At 42.8% G+C, this 25564-nt stretch overlaps 1 protein-coding gene across 2 annotated transcripts in view; it reads right to left on the bottom strand.

Annotated features, from left to right (window-relative positions):
• The window catches only part of alcama (activated leukocyte cell adhesion molecule a), a 46574-nt gene extending 24593 nt beyond the window's left edge, over positions 1-21981 (bottom strand). The window contains exon 1 of one of the 2 annotated variants that reach the window (XM_031572648.2): positions 21527-21981. In XM_031572648.2, the coding sequence (XP_031428508.1) occupies positions 21527-21581 (55 nt within the window). In that variant the 5' untranslated portion in view covers positions 21582-21981. The remainder of the gene's footprint in view (positions 1-21526) is intronic. The other variant, XM_031572647.2, reaches the window with a different exon arrangement.
• Positions 21982-25564: the final 3583 nt, after the last annotated feature.

Raw genomic sequence — 25564 nt, 5'->3', positions numbered from 1 at the left:
TAAACCACAGGAAGCATCATCTGTCGGGGAGGCAGGTATATGGAGTGGGCAGCAGAATGGCTCCATAAGTTAGTGCATTATGGATGTGAAGAGGCCTGGGGGAGTGGAGGGGAGTGGAGGCTTCCAGGAAGTCTGAAGATGATAAGATGTCAGGAGGTGCACATCTTCACCAAGACATACAGCATGCATTCATCTTCTGCCCGTAATGAACGGATGCTCAGCACAGTGCAAGGCCATTCAACAACAACAACAACCAACAACCAAGAAGGAAAACAGAGAAGGAAGGAGGTGTAGGGAAGAGAAGAGGCGCGCTGCAGGGCATCATTATGCTTCAATCTCATTTGCAATGAGCGGCGTGTAGAGCAATGGCTTCATTCCCCTGTCTGCTCTCCAACGCTAAAGAAATTAGAGGCAGTTTGCAATGTGATCCTGAACGGAAACCAGTGCACTTCAAATCTTAACATCTTATGTATCATTAAAAAAAAAAAAAAAAGATTTTAGAGATTGCCATTTTAATGCTTACAAAAAAGAAAAGCCCGGAAGCCTGTAGGTTTGTGTGTACTAGGGAGGAATATGCGTGGTTAAGTATGAGTCAGTAAGAAGTGGAAACAGTAAGATGATTGTTCACAGAGTATGGATTACAATGTTATCAGCGGTGTGCCCATGATGTCCTGTGGGGGCCCTCATGATACACACAGCACAAGCCATATCTACACCGCACTCCAAAAAAAAAACAGACTGAAAAAAAGAATGTTGAGTATGTTAATATTCAACAAAGGAAACCACTTGCACCAGCCCACAACAGTTTGAACTTGTACTGTCCTCGTGTATAAAGCCAGTGGGTTTAGAGGTTGGCACATCTGAGTAATGTGCCTTTTGACAACACAAGTTCTCATGCAACACTAGGTAATATGAGAGATGGTTCTCCCCCTCACAAGCTAGCATGTTATGTTTGTTTTACTAGTGTTTCAAGGCCTCCACGCTGGGGGGCTAGTTTCCCTCACCCTCTTGTCTTGTTGGTAAAAGGCCAACGACGTGCTTGGAATGGACAACACATCCCCTCCTGTGATATGGGTATCTTATTCTAGAAACTTTCCAGCAGAATAACTCCATGGTTAAAGACTCATTTCAACTTCGCCTCAAAAAAATGGGGACTTTTTGGAGAGTTTACACTACATCAGGTAATACACAGTTGACTGGCTTTGGTGCAGTGAATATAAAAACATGAGATAAGATACAGCGTACGTGGGAAACTTTCCACTGACCACAGACTCTACTGCTGAGAAAAGGGAACATGACAGTTTAGACTCCATTTTAGACCAAACCCCACCACCACAGACAGGTTTCCGACTGACTGTAAATGTTGATGTGGTGACGACGTACAACCACGTGGGTTCAAGCAGGCTTTGGCTCCTTACCCCTACGATAACAATGAACAATAGAGATACAAATGGCCCACGTGAACAGCCATCTTTATAACCTTAGAGGCGAATATAGACCCAGAATTAAAGGCAGATGGCCTGTCATTATTCCTCCTTCATTCTCTAGCAGAGCACTTTCATCTAGGGGCACTCTGACTGTACTGCTCTGCTGATAGGTTGACCACAGCTCCAAACAGAAATGGAAAATGGCTGTTTATGTTTATGTTTATGTTTATGACTGTCTTCTGAGTAACTTCGATGGTGTGACTTTCTGAAACACATTCTGAATCTGCAAAATGGGAGGAGCACAATCTGTAGAGAGAGAGAGACTGGGGTTAAAATGATGAGCCACTTATATACTAAATTAAAGACCCATTCACACACAGCCACTGATTCTCATTTAAGAGGGGTCTTTGATGGCAACATCATGTGACTTCAGTGGCCTGTCATTAACATTCCTCTCTGGGGAGTGATCACTAAAAAGCATTAATGTAATGTTGAGTCATCTGCTAGTGGTGTGGTTTGTCTCCAGTCCACCCCCCTCCCCCCACCCCCAGCCCCATCATATACTTGAACAGTCCTGGCTCCCTCCACGTCCAACGGACGGCACTGAGCCCCATTAATCACTGGGCCGGCCTGTGGCATCACCTCTCTCCTCTCTGCAGGACTGTCCTCTGAGCTAATGCCTGAGGTAGGCGGCTAGTGAGGAGATAACAGATTCCACTGTTGGAGGGGTGGTTGCCGACCAATAGTGAATCACTGGGCAACAACCGTGCCACATAGTACCTCTCCCAGCACACAGCGTGCTCCTCCTTAGATAAGAGGCAAAGTGAAGAAATGAGTCATCTGCAGGGGTAGCGGCGGCCCGTGGCGGAATCATCGGCTCTGTGAAATTGTAGCCATCATGCTGGGCCAGGGGCACGGGATGGAAACTATGGACATGGCCACTCTTAGCCTTGACCCTTGACCTCACAGGCCACACGGGCCACAGGCCACAGCTAGAGAATGAGAGCAGCACCAACAATAGCTCGCTACTCGCTACTAGCTAGAAGCTACTCTGGGAGGTATGGGGGGAAACCATTCAGGAGATGCTGCCATATGTCAAAAATGTTCTTTGTCATAATTGAGATTAAATTGTCTCATTCAGACAAGCAAGCTGCTACTGAAACTCCTTGCATTCCAAAATACGGTCCCAATACAGGAAACAGCTGGTGCCGCACCTTCTAAGAACAACAGATCCTTCACATCTCGAACAGTTGGGTGCATCTCCTCGTCTTTCAGGCTGTGTTGGTGCACTATATATCAGGCAGGATTCTTTCATTCCTAACAGTGCTGTTTGTTTTTCCTGAGCACCTGTTCAGGGGGGGGGGGGGTAAGAAAACATTCTCTGGAGTCTTCTCATTGCACTCCTAAAAACGTGCTTCACTACAATGCTTTGGATGATGATGATGGAACATACAATATTGCATAACAACATCCTGTGCTGATTTATGCTGAACAGGTGGACAAGGCCAAAAAAATTCTGTGACCTGTGACAAGAAAAAATTCTCCCGCAGCCTGCCTGAGACACCTTGTGCGCCTCCCGGGGTGAGAGGTCATAAAAGGTCCAAACAAACAGTATCAGCTATCACACCTTGGACCAGGCAGCTGGTGGGAGCCAAAGCAGAGAGGCTGTCAAAGGCTTCTCGTCACAGCAGCTGCTTTTGTCATCAAGGCGATGGCTGCTGTTCGGTCCGAAACGCATTTAACTGATTTACTAGCGCATTTGACCGTAAGTCTTTGCCTGCGCGGCCCCTGGAATGCAGTAGTTTTCCTTTGACCACTTGAAGTGATCAGCTATTTTTACGTTCCATCGTGACAAAGGAAAGAACACAGGCATTACATAATGGGGAGGTTTGATTGGCTGGCCTTTTTCATGGGCATGCTGTTTTTTAGGTTGGTACAAAAAATGTGAATTCAGTTAAAAGCTATTTTCATAGAACCCTGAAATGGACTACGACTCTGAAAAGCTTTGTAAAGGCACAAGGTGACATGAAATACAAAACACATGACACACTCACAGCAAAATTAAAACACACACCCTTCCGGAAGGTTCCAAGTCACACAAACAATACAGTTGCCATTAAACTGATTAGTTTGAAAAAATGCTGACAGAAGTCCATCTGCGCTCATTGTAGCAAACTTGGTTGGGTGATTCCAATTCGATCTGCTACTGTCCATAGTAGAGCACTATCGCCTGGTCCTCAATCAAAATGCATTATACCCATTAGACCTGGACAGGTCAGACTTTTTTTTACATTTTTAGTCATTTAGCAGATGCTTTTATCCAAAGCGACTTACAAGGTATACACATATTTTACACTGATGGCACACTGCACATCAGGAGCAATTAAGGGTTCAGTGTCTTGCTCAAGGACGCTTCGACAGGGAATCGAACTAGCAACCTTCTGATTACTAACCGACTTCTCTACCTCCTGTACTACTGTCGTCGTACTCTACAGACTCTCAAAGAAATAGCAGCTGGTGTATAGGGGCCCTTAAAAGGAGCAAGCTCCCCAATTCCCATGTTCAGACGACCCATTAGTCAGATTGAGCGGCCTGGAGAAACGGCCCATTTCATGCTCAGCAGAGGGTCACATCTCCCATCCCATTCCTCCATGGCCTCTACTTCCTCACAGTCCCAACCTAACACACACACACACACACCTCTTTTTCAGACATACACAAAAGAAGGATTTTTCTCTTCACAGACACAGACACAGACACAGACACAGACACACATACACACACACACACACACATACACACACACACACACACACACACATACACACACAGACACAGACACAGACACAGACACAGACACAGACACAGACACACACACACACACACACACACAGACACAGACACATACACATACACACACACACACACACCTGGCATCATGCATGAACTCTTCAGAAGGACTACTCAAATTAAAGCGTGGTAATTCATACACGGTGAAGCTGGTAACTTTTAAGTGTCTTGGCTCCAGTATGTCTGGAGTTGAGATATGTACAGCAGGAACGGTGCCAGCCAATGCACTAAGGTCAATAAATATAAACCACGCATAATGATCTCTAATTATACTCTTTTATTCCTGCCTTTCTGACTGCTGAGAAAGTGGATATCTGGGGGAGGGAGGGAGGAAGTCAAATAATGCAGTATATCTCTCATGCTTGTTTTATAGCCATTCTCTGAGACACTCTTTGCTTAAGCAAAGACACATAAAACACTCCATCACAGACGTTCCACAGAGTCTGGACTTCTTATCAGTGGGAGATTAAGGTGCCGTGGCCCCCGTGTTGCCCCTGACGCACCGTATAATTAGGTGCTCTAACAGCAGCACCCAAGGAACCAACACTGAGTCCTTCACTATAGCCACTTCTAATCCTCCACACGAGCTGGATTCCTTTCTCCATGTCTCTAAGTGTGGCAGGCAGCCCTCCCCCCACCCACATCTGTTTCCCTGGGCGCTTTACTCCCATGGTGCAGTCAACATGACACAAGCAGAGCCTCCAAAGCAGCTCCAGGAAGAGGGTGTCCGTCAAACGCCGCCCGCCCCCCAATCTCAGTGTTTATCGGGGAGGACGTTAATGGAGGCCTGGCCACTAAGTGACGCTTCCCAGCAGCCTCGGGTTGGGCTGAGGTGAAAGCACTTCCTTGGCCTGACTTCAGCCATCCTCCTGCTGAAATGGTCTTCGTCAGCAGGCACTTCCACGGGGGCTGTGGCTGTCCTCAGGGAGTGCATGTCCGTGAGGTATGTTTGACTCCTCATGTGAGCTGTGCCCTGTTACAGAGCCTAAACAGAGACCAGAGCACTCAGCGAAGTTGTCATTAAGAGCCGTTCTGCAGATAGAAGCCTCCAGCCTCTCCCCCCCGCAACTTCCGTCCACCCTAGAAGTGCCCCTCCGCTCAGATGCAGCTCCGTTGCAGATTGAAAGCAGAAGTCACCAAAATACATCCGTCAATTTCTCAAAACTGCTCCCAAAATACCAGGGTCACCTCAAAGGACCTCTATAGAGAGAATCCCGATAAATGACTCGAGGGAGGGCGATATCTTGTTTTTCATTTTGTTTTTCAACAAAAGTCACCGATATATTTGTGTGTGGAACCACAATTGTCTTTTTTTCCATGGTTAACATTCTAAGCCAATCCTTGACACTACCAATGATATTCCTTAAAATATTAGTCCTGTATGCATAATGGCAAGATAACACTAAATTGATTACACCAAAGGCACCTCACCTTCACAAATGAATTCCAGTATACCAATTTGTTATTACTTGATCACTATTATGCAGCTATTAAAGCACAACCAAGCACTCATAAGAAAAGGTCAAGAAAAGTCATTCAAAACCCATGTATTAAATTCCTGTATCGTCCCAAGTTTAGGGTTTCGTTTTGGGAGTGAATTGTGATCTGTGCAGCATAGACAATGACTTGTACACAAGGTGTGTGTGCTGTGAGGCTCATTAAAGGACTATTGAGAGGCCCAGTGCAGTCATGAAGACACTGAGGAGGACAGTGAGGACAAGTGTCAGAAGCACTGCCCTTCCATGAGCACATGAAATGGCCATGGCGAGGTCACACTGATAGCAGCCAGGCATTCTTCTGCTGGCCCGCTCTAGAGGGTGGCCAGGTGTGGGTGACGGGGGCCACAGAGGCCCCAGTGTTGGGTGTTCTGTCAGCAGGGAGTCGGGTTGGGAGGGTTGGGAGGGTTGTGTGTAGGGGACTGGAGCTGGAGCCGGAGCCGGAGCCCAAGGTCATCTTGTTTTGGCTGTGTTAAGAGATAAAAGCCCCCGGGGTCCAGTGGCGCTCCTCCGATGCAGCCTCAACCTGCAGGGCACCGCTGATAGCTTATCACCAGGAGATGTGCTGGAATCGGCCATCTGCTCACACACAGCCACACTGATAAGCCCTGTGGAACTGTGGGGTACCTGACGCCTGCGTGAGCGTGAGCCAGCCAGGCATGGGGGGGGAGGCCGTGGCCCTAGGAAAACATCCAGTCACGCAGCAAACCAGAGTATGCCCAGCCTCATATCACCCGCCACAACAACTCACAAAAGTGTAGAAGGAAATCTATGGGCGCCCAAGATGGTTGGACCTCACCTTGTAAAAGCACTCAGGAAAGTAAGACTGTGGGGGAAATGCCTTCTGAAGTGATGAAGAGTTGTCTTCCTCCCACTCTTAACATTATTCCTGGCCTATGCAAAGGGGAGTTTCTCAATATAATTAAAATATGCTAATGTGATTTACACATTTATGTCTAACAAGCCGCAGTCAATTAAAGGGAAGAATGTTTTTCCTAACAGACAACCACAGTGATAACTTACAATGGGAGTCATTCAAATGAGATGAATTAAATGAACTTCACTGACACACAAATCTCTTGCTGAAGGGCAAATTTTTCTTAAAAGGAGATAGTAACCAAATTAGCTTCCAGAGCTCAATGAAGTTCCTGAGGGTATGAATTCATAACAAAACCATATGATGCCAGTGCAATTGTATTTCTTGTTGCAGGGTTAGAAATGAAGAAAACATGTCAATCTTCATTACAAATTAAAATTTTCAGTCAAATCCTAAACAGTTTTGAAAGAGGGACTTTTGAGAGAGGCTGAAGGAAGAGTTATATGGTTCAGAGCTTCGGCCAGTGGCGCAGCAGAGCACACAGGAAAATAGAAACGTCATAAATAACTGCTTTCCTGGCTTGCTCTTTGCGTGGACGTATTCATACCGGTATCCAGCCTACATATACAACTGACCTGGCAGGATCCAAAATCCCACACTACTGTATCACACGTCTTCTTCAAAGACCCTTGTTTTGTCTTTGACAGCAGGAAGAATGCTTTTGTAATAAGTCATGGCATGTCCGTAGAAAATGTCCCAAAAAACATCTATTTTACAGAGTGCTCTCTCTCTTGTATCGACCTGCCATTTATTTCAGAAGCTGCTCAATTGATTCAGTAGAGAGTAGAGAATGTGCTGGAGAATGTGCTATCACCCTGCAGATCTGTTCTCGTATGAGACACAAAAAGACTCGACAGAAATACCAACTTATGGACAGTTCTGTGGCCACCCACAGTGGTGAAAGTGTGATTGAGAGACCTACTCTATTTTCAGTGGCTCAGAGAATCACATCCAGCCAACACAAACATCCTATGTACCATTCTGAGCACATCTGGGATATTCGCAGACAAGATAATGTAGGCATCCACACCCTGCTCCAAACCAGTAACACACACACACACACACACACACACACACACAGACACGTATCTACACACACACACACGTATCTACACACACACACACACACACACACACACACACACACACACACACGGACACACAAAAACACACACACACACACGTATCTACACACACACACACACACACACACACACACACACACACACACACACACACACAAACACACACACACACACACACGCACACAAAAATACACACACACAGACACGTATCTACACACACACACACACACACGCACACAAAAATACACACACACAGACACGTATCTACACACACACACATACACACACACACACGTATCTACACACACACACATACACACACACACACACACACACACAGACCTAGATACTCAGTGAATAAGAAATAGGTATGAATGAGCTATAATCATATTACCAGCTGCCTTAACAAGCCAAATGCAGGAGGGCATGGCAACAAAACAAACCCAGAGATACCTGAGAGATGATAAACAAGGAAGGAATGCAACAGAGCAGGTACCTCTGGATCAGTCCCATGTTCACCGAGAGAAATACTCATCTTAGTAAGTAAGCACAAACAAAGAGGCCAAAAAGAAGCCGCAGACGTGTGGAAAACATAGGTGAGAGAGAGAGAGCTGATTTCACAGAAACAGCAGACTTCTAAAGCATGTCAACCTCCGGAGAAGGGGGAATGTGCTTAAGCCACCTACCTACAAGTGCATTCAGAAAGGATTCAGACCCCCATTCATTTTTTTTCACATTTTGTTGTTTGTGTTGTAGCCTCATGCTAAAAACATTCAATATCTTTGTACTTTGTGCTCCATTCAGCTTTCCCTCAAGCCTGACCAGTGTGCCCCAGTCCCTGCCACTGAATAACACCCCCCACAGCATGATGCTGCCACCAACATGCTTCCCCGTTGGGGTGGTATTGGACAGGTGATGATGAGTGGTGCCTGGTTTCACTCCAAACAGTCCGATCTTGGTTTCACCAGGCCAGAAAACCCTTGTTTCTCACAGTGTGAGAGATCTATAGCTGTTCTTCTTTTTTTTTAACTACAACTGGGCTTTCCTGTGTCTCACTGAGGAGAGGCTTCCATCTGACCAGTCTATCATGAAGCCCAGATCTGTGGAGGGGTTGCAGTGATGGTTGTCGGGGTTGATGGGGCGGCAGTGGTACAGGAGGTAGAGAAGTCGTTTAGTAATCAGAAGGTTGCTAGTTCCCTGTCGAAGCGTCCTTGAGCAAGACACTGAACCCCTAATTGCTCCTGATGTGCAGTGTGCCATCAGTGTAAATGTACAATACATTCTTGTAAGTCGCTTTGGATAAAAGCGTCTGCTAAATGAATAAATGTAAATGGTTGTCCTGGAGATGACTCCCATCTCCACACAGGATCTCTGGAGCTCGGCCAGAGTGACCATCCGGTTCTTGGCCAGGCCACGTCCCTCACCAAGGCCCTTCTCCTCGGATTGCTCAGCTCTAGGGAAAGTCCTGTACTGGTAGACATTTCCTGTGAAAACTTTGGTAGATTACTGGCAGCTATTGGCCAGTAACATATAGTAGTTCTAGTATTCGCAGAAAGAAGATGCCGCCTGCTATAGCAAAGTTGTACTTCATCTCCAGTAAATTACAAGAAGAAAGTCAACAGTAAGTTACTTTACTGTTCTTGAATCTACATGAGGGAATAAGCCTATACTATAAATAAAAGGCAATCTTACTGGCAGGCAGCTATTGGTCAGTAAAAGATTGTAATGTTGTTTTAAAGTGATGTACTGTAATATGGGCTCCACCCATTAGGGCTGCCAGTGCCTCTTCTGCAGTACGGCCACCTCAGGGTCGTGGCAGTTCAATCCCAACACACAACTTATTTATACGTTTGGAGTGTGTTTTCACTGGTCAACAACAAGACCAGTCTCAAATGAGTCTCGAACCCTTGGATTGTGCAGAATTCGCTTTGGAGTCGCCATCCTAACCATTCTGCTAGACAGCTGACACTTTTGGTGATTTCACATTTGCTGGTGAACTTATAACAAATAACCACAGCCATCAAACTTACATTTTTTCAATTAAATACTTGGTACATCATGTTGTGGCTATATATCCATTCTGTCCAATGCATTTGTGTGACTGGCATTGGAGCACATCAGGTCACTTTTGTAACACTGTCCTGTTCATCATCATCATCATTTGTCCAAATTGGTTTTATGATCTGTGATGGTACTGTGGGAATTACAGTAAATCACTATTGCATTATAATAATAATAATAATAGTAATAAAACTTTATTTATATAGCACCTTTCATGCAAAAGAATGCAGCTCAAACTGCTTTATTATGGGGGAAGGTAACTTGTACAGCTTTTCTTGTGCGCCTTTCCTTGAACTTTTGTTTTCTATTTCAAATCCTTGAGAAGATTCTGGAATAGGGAGAGGTAGTCGCTAAAGCAGCGTGTTAGCAACACTGAGGTCATGGCTTTGCTTCCTGAGATATAATGATTAAGTCTATATGCTACTTGTACTTTTACTTTGTTAAATAAAATAGGCTGCTGAGTTCATACATGTAAATGTGCGCACTCTAGCTTCTTTTAGCATAGCGATTCTACACATCCTACGCCTTCATCATTTAATGACTTATGGGGCATTCAGAAATACTTTGCACCATAATTAAACATACACCTACATATATGCACTGTGAATCAGTTTATATTGCTAAACAGGTTACTTGTCATTTTTGCTCTTTCCTGCTTTTCAATTCCAATTCAAATGGATTTCATTTGTTTATAGGGCCATTACACTTCGAAGGCTTGAAGCCCCTAGAACAAGCTTTTCACCGTACAAAGTTGTATTTTTCCACAATGTTATAGTGGGATACGCAGTACTATATGTAGGCCATTAGTGTTACTGTAAGATAGTGCTTAATTCATGTACAATTTCCCATAATGCATTTGTGATTTCAAGTAACGCATAACAAAGCAGTTATACAATAATATACTACACAAATCACAGAGTTCACACTTATTTCTAACAGTGTGGTTGTTCCGAGCTTCTTCCATTGAAGAGTTATGGAGGCCACTGTGCTTTTGGAAACCTTCCTTCCATACAGAAGAATGTCCTTTCTAGCCTTCCCCAGATGATCTGTGTCTTAAACACAACCCTGTCTCTGAGCGCTGCAGGCGGTTCTTTTGACCTCGTGGCTTGGTCTTTGCTCTGCTATGCACTGTCAGCTTTGAGACCTTACATAGACAGGTGATCAAGAGAGATGCTCTGATATGCACTGTCAGCTTTGAGACCTTACATAGACAGGTGATCAAGAGAGACGGGAGGCACCTGAGCTAAATTTTAAGAGTCATATCAAAGGGTCTGAAAATTGTGAATGTCATATTTCAGTTTTTCCTTTTTAATACATTTCAAAAATCCATTATGGGGTATTGAGTGTAGGTTAGTGTGGGGGAGAATGGATTTGAAATTATTTTAGGATGAGGTTGCAACATAACAAAATGTGAAAAAAACAAAGGGAAGGCGTCTGAATCCTTTCTGAAAGCAATGTACACAATGGCATTGTTTTACTGTAAATATCAGTCATCTGAGCAGCTGCAGATCGCAGACGGAATGATACGGGTAAGACCATGTAAACCTCTCAGAGAGCCAAATAGTTTTTTGTTCAGTCAAAAGTTTCAATATTTTTTTACAATATTCAATTGGCGAAAAATGATATGGAAACCAAATTTAGGCTATTACAAATGATGGGTTATGGATTTTTTACAATGAAGAATATCATCGTGGGTATAATTGCTAAAACACTGATCTATGTTTGAGACATTGATAGGCATGTTGTTTCAGAATCAATCTCCTCCTAGTGCCCGCTCCACACGTCTGAATCTGGGGGAGAGTTAGCACCACTGGATGTGGAAAAAACCTCACAAATAACACAACAACAGAAACACAATTCTGACATACTGCATACATACAGCACAATACTAGCTCCAGGAAAATTCTTTTTCAATGTACTGGGGGATAAATAGTTCTATTTCAGCAAAGACATGAAGTTAAAATGTGAATTTAGACTAGACTGCAGAACTCTGAACATCATCATGTATTTAGGTTGAAATCAACGGCATTCGAGATCACTACAATGAGCCTCTGTGTACAGTATATTTGCAGAGATTTGACATAATTTATGCATTTCATGGCCAGTCAACCTTCCCAACCCCCCAGTGAAAGCCTTGATTATTAAAACATGAGCACATCTGATCCCTGTGCAACACAAATATTCCTCCTATTGATATGCTGGCTGGAAGACGCTCCACCAGAACTGTTGGATTATGCAAAAATAATATCCAACAACAAAGAGTAATCTATGTTTACACTCAGTCTAGCTATGAACACAACATAAATGCTGTAGTATTTCCACAAAAACACAAAGAAGGGTTACTCCTCAACAACGGACACTGAGTGAAGAGTCTGCCTGTCTAGTCCAAATCTCTGTCTTAACAGTCGTTCTGTTTTGAGACAGCTAGAGGCTAAACCAACACGTGGCAACATCAAGAAGTCGAGGAAACAACCACAGCAAAGACACCTGACTCTCCATGACCTTTCAGCATCTATCATCAAACGTCAACATGAAAGAGGTGTATTTAGTGATCAACATCTGAAAGCTAAGCTACAATTCTGTATGCATTACAAACAGTATCGACCGAAACTCATTTATTTGTGGTTTATTAGAAGAGCCATAGTAACTGATTTGCGGATGCATTACAAATTGTATTCATCTCAATAAAACTACTTGTTAAGAAAATGATGAGTGCTCATTAAACCCCAACCCTAGACCCAACCCAACACTAGATACAATCAATGTAGAAGGACTGACTTTCCATGGCTTTGAAGTTGCACCTCTCAAGTATTATACAAGCCTAAACCAGATCCAATCGTGAATAAAAGGTTCAAAACGGCCTAACAGGAATATATATTACCTCCATCATTACTCCAGCTGATACCCTCCTACCTTTTACAGATTCCATTTACTCCAAGGATATCATGCTGTCATAGGTTACTATATGCATTCATTGGTTCTCATCTGAGAAATGCTTGAAAATAATTGAGCAATTTTATCAGGCAAACAAACCGCTTCAAACTAAATAGTCCCTTATCAGAAGTGAGTTTTTCTTCATTGCTGGTGCATTTCCATCAGTCAATCAATCAAAACGAGTATGCAACACGAGAGTCAAATGGGTAACAAGAGCGATGCAATCCGACATCTGGAGAGCTGAGTCAAACTACAATCCATGTTTTAGAAAATGTTCATTCTTTTTTAATCAAAGTCATTCGCTGTTGGTGAAGTAGAATAAATGTAGTTTTCTAATCTTGAGTGCGATATACAAATACATGGCAAGCATAACTTTCACATAGGGTCATTTTAACTCATCTTTCCTATCAGAAAAATTCATAGCAAGCCACAACCTAGGAAAGGCATGCAAACACACCTGAAACTCACTTCAAACATTGAAGCTCGGGGCTTGGCCCTCATTTTAGGCCCCTCTTTTGTGTGTTTGAAATTTCATTTTAAAGAGCAGACAATAAAGCCAAGACATCTTCTGAACTGAATGAAAAGATAAACCCAGCTTTTCTTTGTTGTTTTAATCATGTTGAACTACGCAATACAGCCGGTAGCTGAACCACATGAACGCAGGGGACACTTCAATACAGCTTTACCTCAAAGACATTTAAAGGCCTTCTAAATGTTTCTTGTAAGGTTAAAACCCCAACATGAAATCAAAAAGTTTTCCTGCTCAACCAAAGCATGAAGTAAAACATGATGCCCATAGCCTTTCGTGGGGAGATACTGTGATCCTTCCATTCCCTGTACAATCTTGCAGTGTGTCAAAGCAAGTACAGGAAATTACAATCACTCATGTTCTATGGAGACTTCTAGAGACTTCCAAACTGACATTGCACCTCAACAACAATAGTCCATCAGGTTTGTATTGTTAGCATGATCTTTGTCTTGAGCCTTCACCCTGAAATTGCAGATGACAACATGACAGCCCAAATTGAGGGACTCAAAATCTTGTCTGGACATCAGCTGTCAACATTTCTTCCTTCACAAAGAAAGATCAGCCAAGCATGGGGTGGAATGCTCCCAGTCCATTGGCCATACATTGTTAATGACCCCTCACAGGTGCTTTGGGACATGAAAGGCACGGGGGTCAGGGCGCTTGGCACAGCTGTTAGACGAGCCAGGAGAACAATAGCCATTTCACTGTCAAAAAACAACAGCTGCTTAGCCTGGGATGAGGAGCCAATGGTTTTACTTAGACAACACTTAGAAGACAACACCAAGGGCCGAGGACCGGAGTCGGCTGCTCTGGGATTCATTTGATGAATGGGGGCTTTCTAAATTATGATTTATTTCCACAAGCTGGGGTGAGAATGTCGGGCTTGGAAACATAATAGCAAAAATATGGATATTCTGTAATTAGCTCGTGTCGGAGCCTCACGCTTCACGTGAGACACATGTTTATGGGAAAGGAAATCATTTGGCCACCAAACACTGAGGCATACGGAAAGCCTGTATAACATAAATTGGAAGACTTTCTATATTATCGTGTACTGTGATTCTTATGTTTCAGGGAAGTGATAGGCCCCCATTTCTCCATTATAGCATAATCACCAGCTGACTGCAATATCCTGAGCTGTGGCTGAAAAAAAAGCAGTATGGTAGCTATCTTTGTACCGTTGCCTCAACAACGATGGGAAAAACAATGGCTGAGCATTCCTTTCCTTAGATTGTGTAAAATGCACTTGGAAGTTCTCTCACAGAGATGCCTTTGTCTTCACGGTAAATTCAATCATCTCGGAAGCTACAACCAAACCAAGTTCAACCAAAGAGTCTGTTTTGTGCTATGGCAAGACTAATCCAGCCACATTGTATCCAAAGAAGTTCACACAAATAAGGACCTGGGTCCATTAGGCCAGGTATAGCATGAAGTAGATATGGAGAAAAATTTAAAATACTATTAGACTGATTTAAGGACTGATATTGCACTCCATACCTCTCCATATCTATCTGTTACTTTATTTAACCTTCATTTTAATGTTGGTTTCCTGAGATCAAAGATCTTCTGCACACCCATTTGTTCTACCTCATACTGAGGCTATTTCACCCCCACACCTTTCAGACAAGTTGTGCTCTCTGAGGAGAAGATCACAGGCCGAGAGGCCTAACAGTCCAGACCTGCTTGAGCCCAAATGAGTCTCAAGGCAGCAGCACTTTATCACCCACAGGCTTTACACACAGAAACTTGGCCATTAACTCACACCTCACAGGACAGAGCACATCCGTTTTTCACTATACACTTATGACCAAAGGTATGAAGGTAGATTCAAGTTTATTCCCGGATCACTGAGACTAATCTTAAGTCCCTATCTGGATAATTATAATATTTCAGTCCAAGTTGAACTCGTAGATCAAAGAGACTCATTGAACTCTTTGCTTAGTCATGTAATTAAATATTTCACGTGTGCCTCACACTGTTAGAAGGCAACAATTCTGACATATCCAGAAATATCTATATTTTAGAAGTCACTGCCTATTTTAAATAATACTGACAACAATTATAATGGCATTGCACTTCTGAATCATGATGGATTAGTAATTATTCATTGGCCTCTTCTCGTGCTAATGAAATTGCCAACACAATGCAACACTATGCAAATGTAGTATGTTGTTGGCTGAATGGGGTTCCAGTGTCATCTTACACCATTACCCAGCCCTCTGCCCTACCCCCCCCCCCCCCCCCCCCCCCCCTCCACTTACCCAACTCACCATTAAATCACCCCGCATGACTTATTTATAGCAGCATCTTGCTAAGACAAGAATTCCGCTATTCATACTGTGATTTAAACACCTCTGGTGAAATAACACTAAAGCGCTAAACTCGTAAAAAAAAGGCGAGCAGTAAATTGAGCCCTGACTCACATTTGACCTCTCACATTTGACCCCTTTCATTTGTAAGATGTGTTGTGATAAGCCGCATGAGACAGATTCATGACAAAGATCCACCTTCCCTTCAAACATGCCTGGCCTTAAAAAGACATTTTTTCTCCAGTAAGATGGATTTCCTGTACACACTTGTCGTGTATTGTCATCTGTGCCATCATGTAAGGCTAGAAAAATTCTTCATGTTAGACTACTTTGTTATTTAAAAAAAACTAAGTTTACCATATGGTAGACGCACAAAATGTATCATGGATATATGATGTCTTTAGCATACGCACGCCCAGATTTGGGGGGTTTTACTTGAGGCGTCAAACAGCTCCTATGAATGCCTGCATTGTGTGGATCCTGAGAGAGAGGGAGTAATTAAAGGACCAATCCCCATTCACGACCCACTTTAGGCACTCTCTCTTCCACCCATGTTGCCAGTAATTGTAATCACTCGCTTTCATTAGGGCCATCACCATAAAGCAACAGCCTTGTGCCACTTCACACGTGATGAATTTACCCTGCAAAGCCGTGGCAGTCTTAACACAGAGAACCCTGGGAGGTCCGTCCTCTGCCCGGCGTCCACGCAGCAGACACACATCCGTTAAAGATTTAGGGGAAAAAAAGAAAGAAAATGCCTCTTTCTGTCACGCCCTCTAGGCTTCAAAGCGTCATTTAAGGAGAGGACTGAGGCAGGCTGAGGTGATCCCACAGACATGAGGAAATGTAATCTGCACATCAAGAGAGGGAGCATCAAAGGGAAAACATTCAAACTGGTGAATCAAGTTATCCTATGGTCTGCATGGCCAGCTCAAACGGGCACTTTTTGAAACTCAAGCTGAAAGCATAAATAAAAGTAAGGCATTCAGGAAAAGTTTCACACAAAAAATACACACTGCAGTTGGAAACCTTTGTTATACTTTAAATGTTTATAAATGGTGGCCCTGTGATGTCCTGTGACATGTGCTCTTTAGTGTCCTTTATTATTGTTTAATTAATCAGGATGAGTAACTTCAACTTCACATGACAATTGTACCTAACAGTAAAAAAAAAATTGCTCTAATTTCCCGCTTTTGGTTACTCTGGGCGCAGAAGATTACTAGTAGCTGTTGAACTGAGATACACGCTGATATATATATATATATAACCCAGAAAGGTGGAGAGTATGTCATTCACTAATTTAATGCAAAAGACCTCATTGAAGAAAAGTAATTGGGGTGTGCTGCCAATAACTGTTCATCTCCTGACGTTGCCATTGATGTGGACATCAATACAAATTCAGTACAGGCTAACCATGACATGCCATTATGACACTAGCACACCAAAACAACTTTCAATGATTTAAGACCAAAGTCGACATTTGGGAAAAAAAAACATGTGGGTTTTCATGTCTCATCATGCATCAAGAGCATGTAAGAGATATATTCAGGACATTTATGACAGAGCATGTCCAGTTGATGTCTGATATTTTTTCACAATGGCTCAGCCTTCTGTTGACTGACACTTTAGACAGCCATAATGGCCCCTTTAAGTTCTTCGCTCTGGATAAGAGGCCTTTCTCCCTGGTGACAGACCAGAAGTCGGTGAGTCTATGGTCAGTTAAGATTTCTTTGATGGATATTGATTCTCCTTAAGTGCGTCTTGACAACAAGCCTCAGGGTTTCCATGACTCAATCGAAAGCAGACCGTTTACAGAGTGTTTGGTGACAGCTAGAATTAAGGTGCATTTTTAAAAAAAGTCCTGACTTGGTTTGTCTGGGTCGGCTCTGAGAGCAGACAGGAACTCTTTTCCGTTTCTGATTCAAAAAACGTACATAATCGAATTTGTTTGAAGCTTACTGCAGTCATACTTATATTTTCTTCGCACACATCAGTCATTCAATTATTTAATAGTTTATTTCAGTATGACTCAGTGTGTATCTATGAAATCCAAAATGTGAGCCCAGTAGGCAGTGATCTTATAAACTCAAACTTTCCCCTAAATCATGTACTACTAAGTAAGACACTATAAGTGTCTCTTTCATGAATATGTGCTGGATGAAAAATGGATGGATTACTTTCATCTAATGTTTTCATTGAGAGAAAGGAGAGCACAATGCATGTGTACAATGGATATGATTGGTCTGGTCTGCCAGCAGTCAATCAGGTAATTTAGATGGAAGGTTCCTCCTCCTCAGCGGAGCACAGATTAGTCCATTAGCAGATGGAGTGTGGAGGGGCTGCTCCTACTCACGAGATGAGCAACACAGGGGTGAGACCTGCACCTACTCACGGGATGAGCAACACCAGGGGTGAGACCTGATGACGGCTGTGAAATGGGGGTGGGGCGCACAGCAGTAAAAAAGCAGATGCCTCGTCTGTCACAGGCCTAAAGCAATTTGCCATTAAAGCTTTTTGTCACCTTTTTTTCTTCTTTTCTCAGAGCAGTCTGGTCCCTGGTGGTGTCTGCATAGATAACAGACTCAGACTCAGACATGATAGGAGGCGCTCTCCTCTCTCAAGGAGGTCTATCTGTTCAATCACAGGCATTCTTTTGGGTTTAGTAGTAATGTCTAATTTGAAATCTCTGTAAATCAATATACTGAATGTTTGTACTGCTCCCTTAAGGGATATGTACTGGGTATTTCTCACATTAGCATGGTGTAACACGATACAGCCTTTCATTCCTGGCAGTGAAACATCTAATATACTAAAATGAATGTCAAACTTTATGCTGTCTCACAAGACTGTGAAAAAAAGTTACCGGAGCAATTTGCTTTCTACGGTTTGCTGATGATGGTAGCATCAGAGTTGGTAATCCCCACTGTTCATTAGTCAGCATAGACCATTTTAGATTTCCCCAGAAACGAAGTAAGCGTCTTCTCGCCATGACATGGTGTTTCAGTTCCTTATTTGATACATGGTCTCAGAGAGTGACTAGCATCCATTGCATCATCTGATGCACACGTGTGCGTCATGTCATATATTGTGAAAATAAAACATGATCCTATAAAAAAAAAAAAGTACCGCTGTATTGCAGGGCTCTGTTTGTCCTCTACTGTCTGTCATTACTTATTCACAGGGCAGTATCCTTTCTTCTTTAAAGACTAACAAAGGAAAAAATAAAACATCAAACTACTCTAAAGGTGGTTCTTAAGACAAGATATGAAATACACAGGCTGACAAATGTCATACTGTTTGTGAAGGCCTTTCAGTCAAGTTGTAAAAGAAAGTACAAGGGAGGTTTTCTGTACAAGAACAAAATTAGAGAAATGACATGTTCAGATTCTGATCTATGTGGAAGATAGCAAGGAGAGCACCACCAAAAATAACATGCCTCCATGGTCAAAGAAGATCAATCATACCCCTCCTACAGTACTTTCAAGGTTTAACAGACCTTTCCCTGACGGCCCCCACACTAGTGGGGGAGTTTAGGATTAAGGACTCTTTGTGTTCGCCTAACCAAACTCACTTATCTGCCCTTTCAAGAATACGTCTGTACCCATAAGATACACAATCACATTGGTCCTTTATGAAGGAGGATTTCAAACATCACAGTATCTCAAAGAGTTCCCCCAAGTAACCACTCTTTTCTAGTACACTGCTTCTTTTTAAGTGATTGATGATTGGGGGGCACAAAACTTCTGACCTACAGAAGCAACAAATCCATCAAAGTTAAGTGTTTGATTTATCCCAGCAATAATTTAAAAAGATTTCAAATACTACAGCAAAGGCTTATTAGCACAAGCACAAAAAAAGGGAAATTCATTGAAAATAGGAAATTGTGTTGTATATCAGACCAGAAGGTTCCTCGTTCTCACAGCCAAAGATCATGAGCAGACAACGAGATTAGATAACGACGGCACACATCTAATAATAAACTGCTCTCAGATATGATGGTGTGTCCACAGCAAGAGCAGTTTGTTTCTGCGGCTGTGGGGGTAGGAGAACTCAGTGCAGTCCTGTAAATGAGGCACTGGCTTTGGCTATGGAACCAGAACTATAGTTAGTGCACTATTACTACGCCATTCCATTTCTGTCTGATTTATTCCCATTCCGCAGCATTATGGTGGAACATGGTTTTTGTCAGAGAGGATCATAAGAATAGTTGCCTCCCCCACTGTGGAGAATTGTAGTGCAACGCTTATTTGACACAGGGCAATAGGGCACTAGGGCAATGTTGGCGCGGGCATCTCCCGTCTCTGGCACGCCTCACAAGGCTCAATTGCCCTGTTGGCATACCTGCTTGACGCGGCTTATTCACTACAGGCCGTATGTCAGTATCTTTGTGACATCATACATCGGTTAAAGTTACTGAGCACGGAATCCGTACCGATAGCCACCTCATTTCTAGACATAATGTGGCCAATTTGAGCACGGATCTCCTGTAGATTACTGCCTGTGTAGCTGGAAGTGTGTGGTGTGGTGCCTATATGTTAGCCTGCCTCCCTCCATTGCGCCAGTTTGGGACAGACTCCGTTGGCACTGTTCTTCTTGGTCTGTTCTGTAAAGGCAGCAAACTTCATATGTTTGCTAGGTGACTGGTGATGATAACTATAATTATTTAATGGTGGCCATTGGTATGGATTCCGTGGCGATTAGGCTGGCACTATTGATACGCGTCTGCCCGCTAATATTCCGCGCCCCCTAGTGTTGATGTGTATTGTGGTTACTGTACTCGGGTTCGATTCCCATTAAGCCCAATATTAATGAATTGACTATGTCAGTAACTTTAATCAATGTATTATATCAATTTATAATGTCAAAAAGTTACGGACTAATTATACGGCCTACACTGACTAAGCCACGTCATGGAGGCGCGCCAACATAGGGCCATTCGGCCTTGGGATGTGCGCCCTGGAGGGAGCGCTATCGACCGCGGCGTGGTGACGCGACGAGCAGTGCTCTGTTGCCCCGCGTCGAAGAAGCGCCGCACTACGACTCACAGCGTGGGAAACCACCGTTCTTTTGACCCTCTCCGCTGACAAACACAATGTTGCCTTATGTCACGGAATGGGAATAAACCATACAAAAATAAAATCTACGGAAAATTCGTCCGTGACAACAATAGATTTGCTGTTCGGACCAATACTATTCAAACTAGTGGTAGGGAATCTACAATAGTACAACCTATAGTTCCGGTTTGGTAGCCGGTGCCTTCTAGAAAACCAAGTAGGAATCATGTCGGCACAACCTGTATTTTAATCACACACGCAACTCAGGTTCTTTTCAGCACTAAGTGTCAATAGGCATTCCGGTAGGCTATACGCAAGTCATATCCTTTAACATAAGAGTATGCGAATCGTCTGGATGAACTCCCCAGCATATAGTTAAACAGAAAGCGTGACTATACTGTAGGACCCACGGCTTGTGTGGGTAAAGCAGGAAAATGAGTAGTGAGAGCGTTGTAGACACGCTTGTAATTTCCAACCTTTCGCCTCGTGACTAATTGACAACTTGGTATCACACAATATTCATGTTTTCAGGCTGGCCAAAAGTATATAGGTCAGTCAGCCAGATCCTGTATAATGTAAATTACAGTGATAGACTAGCACAGTCTTAGAACTATGTTAACTTCGTTTCAGAAAAGGAAAAGTTAAACGGCAACTGTAAAGTCACACATTGATTGTCCTATACTAGAAAATAACTCCCCAGCAGATCTTATGTAGTCTACTTGATATTTTATCTGTTGAACGACACTTGTTGTTTCGGTTATTTTCAAGATTCCTAAACCAAAACTAGGTTTGTCTGACAGCAAACAGGCTGGAGGGAATCGACAAAATCAAGCTAATATCATATGTAGCTACACAAAGAGTATTCAAAAGAAGGAAAACATGTTTAAACAGATCACCAACATACCTTGCAGAAACATAGCAGTGATGAAGACACCCAGCAAGTACGAGGATGAACCCATCCTTCCAAAATGAATGTTCTTCCTAATGTGGACAGTAACGGGATGTCGTAAGTGTTCTCCGCTTCAGTTGTGGAAAGCCACAATGTGTTGTTTGGATCTGAACTATTAAGCTATTTATCGAGTATCGACGACAATGTGTGTCCGTTGTCCACGTATGCTGAAAACAAGTGACAGCGCGCGAGCAGGTGAAACTAGAATGAGCCGAGAAATCTGCCTCGAGGGTGTTGTACAAAATCTCCGCCCATAGTCCAGCCCTCACGATTTTCCGATTTGGTTGCGAACTGCCTGCAGGTACATTTACACATGAGAATGTCCAGGAATCTAATACAGAAGTTATTCGCTATACACAAAATACGACCATAGCCTAACACATAATCAACCCCGAAAACAAAGTGAAAGTAGCCAAATAATGAACGGAAGAAAATATAACAAATACGATATGTTTTTGTAGCCCACGTGATGTAATACAGGGTTGCCTACATACATGAAAAAAAGTTGGCTTTGTCATAGTCATATCACAGAAGTTTCAGGTTTGGTAAGCGGTTAAGAGATTCGCGTCAGTTTCTCCAGTCTTCCTCTTTAAATATGATGACGGTGAGTGTCAATGTTAGACAGCATATGCTCAATGAGCAGCCACGTTCAATCTGTTAAATTCACACCAAAGCCATTCTCCTGTAACACCACCTGGAAGCTCAGGAAATGTTCTAAATTCAATTACCCTTTAATTAAATCCAAAATAAGACACTTCACTGAATAAAAAAAAACATGCAGGGTGACTGCATGAAGCCCATGCAAATGAAAGAGTAAGAATGCATGACATCACAACAAATCCTCACAGTTTTTGTAGGTTTTAACCATGACATGGAAAACATCATTCAAAAATAGGATTTACTCTCTTCTATTAACTGATGTGTCAAACTAATAATCAGTAATTACATGTTGTAATTACAAGTAGATGCTTAGCTAAGATGCCTAAAAATGACAGTAGCAGTGATTTTTAACTCACTGGCTGATTTATAACTCACAAAATCGATTCAATGCTGCTAAAAAAGGGCATGAAAATCAATATCCTTGACCTGTAGTCAGTCACCCACAAAACCATTGGTCACCAAAGTTGTTTTTACATAATGGCAATACATGCTTAAATGTGCAATGCAGATTACAGCCTTCCCTCTGTTTAGATATACACATAAACATATACACATTTCAGGTGCTGCTGTCTGTAAGAATTGCCCAGATGCTTAGATTTCCTGTGTGTGTGTGTACAGTTAGGTCTGACTCAAATTGATTTCAAGTGGATATGAGCGGTGTGTATGGTGTTGTAGTTTATTAAAGTTAACTAACCCTTGTACAGCACTCTGACATTAAGACTGTTTATTACTAAATCGACTATGATATGCTTTTGGCATATGATACTTTCACATTTGTCCAAATAATGAGAGTGTGCGAAAAAAAAAAAAGCATATAGAACTTCTTCATTTATATCAGCAGTTAAAGGATCAAAGAGTCTTTGAAGTATGCCGAAAAGTGGTTTCTTTAAAAAAAATTGTCAGATCTAGATTCCTCACCAGAGGTTTTTTTTTCCCCTCTATACTGTCATTTCAATATGCTGGAGCATAACATCTGGCACACAAATGAGCACAGTAAATGCTGATATGCATGCAGATCATCATTTGTGCATCAAAAAGTGTAAAATGTCATCATGCCCCAGTGAATCTGTGTTGTGTTTAGAGCCACTACATATGGACTCCCATGATGCATGTCAGTTTGGGACTGATGTGTTACAGTGCTGTAACTGGTGTGCTGTAGATGAACAATTGGGAGTTCTGAATTCAGTATTCAGAATCAGTTGAAGCTCAAACTGGTCATTCTTGTGAGCATTCTGGAGCTCCCCCTAGTGGTACCAACCAGTGCAAATATAAGGTGCCAGTGCTCACAAGAATGACCAGTTTGAGCTGCAACCCCATCTCTCTCATGATCAAGGGTCCAGGTCTGAGTCCAGTGCAGACTTTGCTTCTCACAGCTGCAGTCATACTGGTGCCAGGGTCCAGATAGGGGCTAAGGTTTTGGGTGTTTCAGTGTAACAAACACCAGCAGGTATGAATCAAGCTGTGCATTGAGATTACATTGTGGTACAGTGTGGGTGAGAGTACATTGTAGCTTGCAGATGTTAAAAATTGCACTGGTTGCTTTCTACTCCGCTTGCATTTAACATACTAATGATGATAATCACTGCAATCCCTAACCCAATACGTATAGAGCTTTAAAAAAAGACCTACCCAGAGTAGGAGCAAAAATGTACTTGAGGAACAATAATAATAATAATAATAATAATTCATTTAATTTATAGCGCACTCTATATTCGGCAGAATCTCAGAATCTCTCAACAAAATGTCTAGTTCCTGCAGTTCCTATGAAGACAAAAGCTTGTGAAAAAGTTCTTGCTGTGGAAAACATATAAAGTGTCGTGGCCCCTCGGTGAAACCATTTATGTGAGCATGAGACCATTTATGTTTGTGAAATCCTTTGGGTGGTCGGCCCATGTGGAAGGGGAGTGTAAGGAGCGCAGATGTACACGTGCAAGTGAACAAGTGTCAGCATTTACATTTAGTCATTTAGCAGACGCTTTTATCCAAAGCGACTTACAAGGATGTATACATATTTTACATTTACACTGATGGCACACTGCACATCAGGAGCAATTAGGGGTTCAGTGTCTTGCTCAAGGACGCTTCGACAGGGAATCGAACTGGCAACCTTCTGATTACTAACCGACTTCTCTACCTCCTGTACCACTGTCGCCCCATGCATGGCAGAACTCTAGTGACAGACCAACCAGGTGGTACATGAGGGTGTGCAGTTCCTACTGCCTGATGGCTTCACGAGCTGGCTGGGTCTGGCTCTCATGTTTTTTTAGCTGATGGTGGTTTCAGATCAAAAGACAAACCAGTCTATCTAGAAACACTACAGCCTTGAGTAACTACAAGTGGTAAGCAAACAAGACAGGAAGGAGGTTGATGCACACTTGCACACACTGAAAAGTCCTTCAAATGTGTGGGGCATGGGCAGATAACTGAGGTGTGTTTACTAGCTAATTAAGCCTCAGGTAAGACTCTGCATGTCACTTATAACTGTCCCCAACTGTCATTATATAACAATGAATAAAAGCAAGCAGTCCAGGACGATACTAAGGAGAAGGGTTTATTAGAAGGTCAACTCAAAACTTCAAATTCAATTCAATTCAATTCAATTTTATTTTATATAGCGCCAAACAGTAAAACTATGTCAAGCCGCTTTACAAAGCCCTGGGCCTGAACCCCCTTAGAGCAAGCACAATGGCAACAGGGGCAAGGAAAAACTCCCTGTTAATCAGGTAGAAACCATAAGCAGAACCGCAGTACATAAGTGGGGGCCCATCTGTTTGAAGCCGGCCGGGTAGATATAGAAAAAGAGGGGGGGCTTGTGGCAGAAGGGGAGGGAGGGGGAATGGGGGGGAGGGTGCGATCAGGAACGTGGCAGATGAAATCATACATGTATCAGGATTAGCATGCTAGCATACATGTGGTAAATGTACTCAGCATACATGTAGAAAATGTACACAATACATTACAAACATAACATGGTATATACATGATATATACAAAATTGATAGAGGATAAGGCGGGGAGAGTGCATTCAAGTATTGTAGAACAGCTTAGTGGGTATACAGTGTGCTTGTAAGGTTACTAATACATATTAAGTAGAGTAATGGAACAGAAAACTATGTTGATGGTAGCAATTATTTAATTATTACATTGCAGGAAAATGCTAGCACAGAGAGTATGGGGTAGAATAAGTGTATGACAGTGTGGTGGGGGTTAATAAGTGCAGGCAGAGGGTTTCTACAATCAGGTTGAGACTACAACAGCATGCCACAGCGAAGTCTAGACTAGGAGGGGAGGAGAGAGACAGAGTGAGTGGTAAGTGTTCGGCTACTAATACTT

This window comes from Clupea harengus, chromosome 8 (genome assembly GCF_900700415.2).
Source record: "Clupea harengus chromosome 8, Ch_v2.0.2, whole genome shotgun sequence".
Classification (NCBI taxonomy): Eukaryota; Metazoa; Chordata; class Actinopteri; order Clupeiformes; family Clupeidae; genus Clupea; species Clupea harengus.
This window is presented reverse-complemented; position numbering and strand designations above follow the sequence as displayed.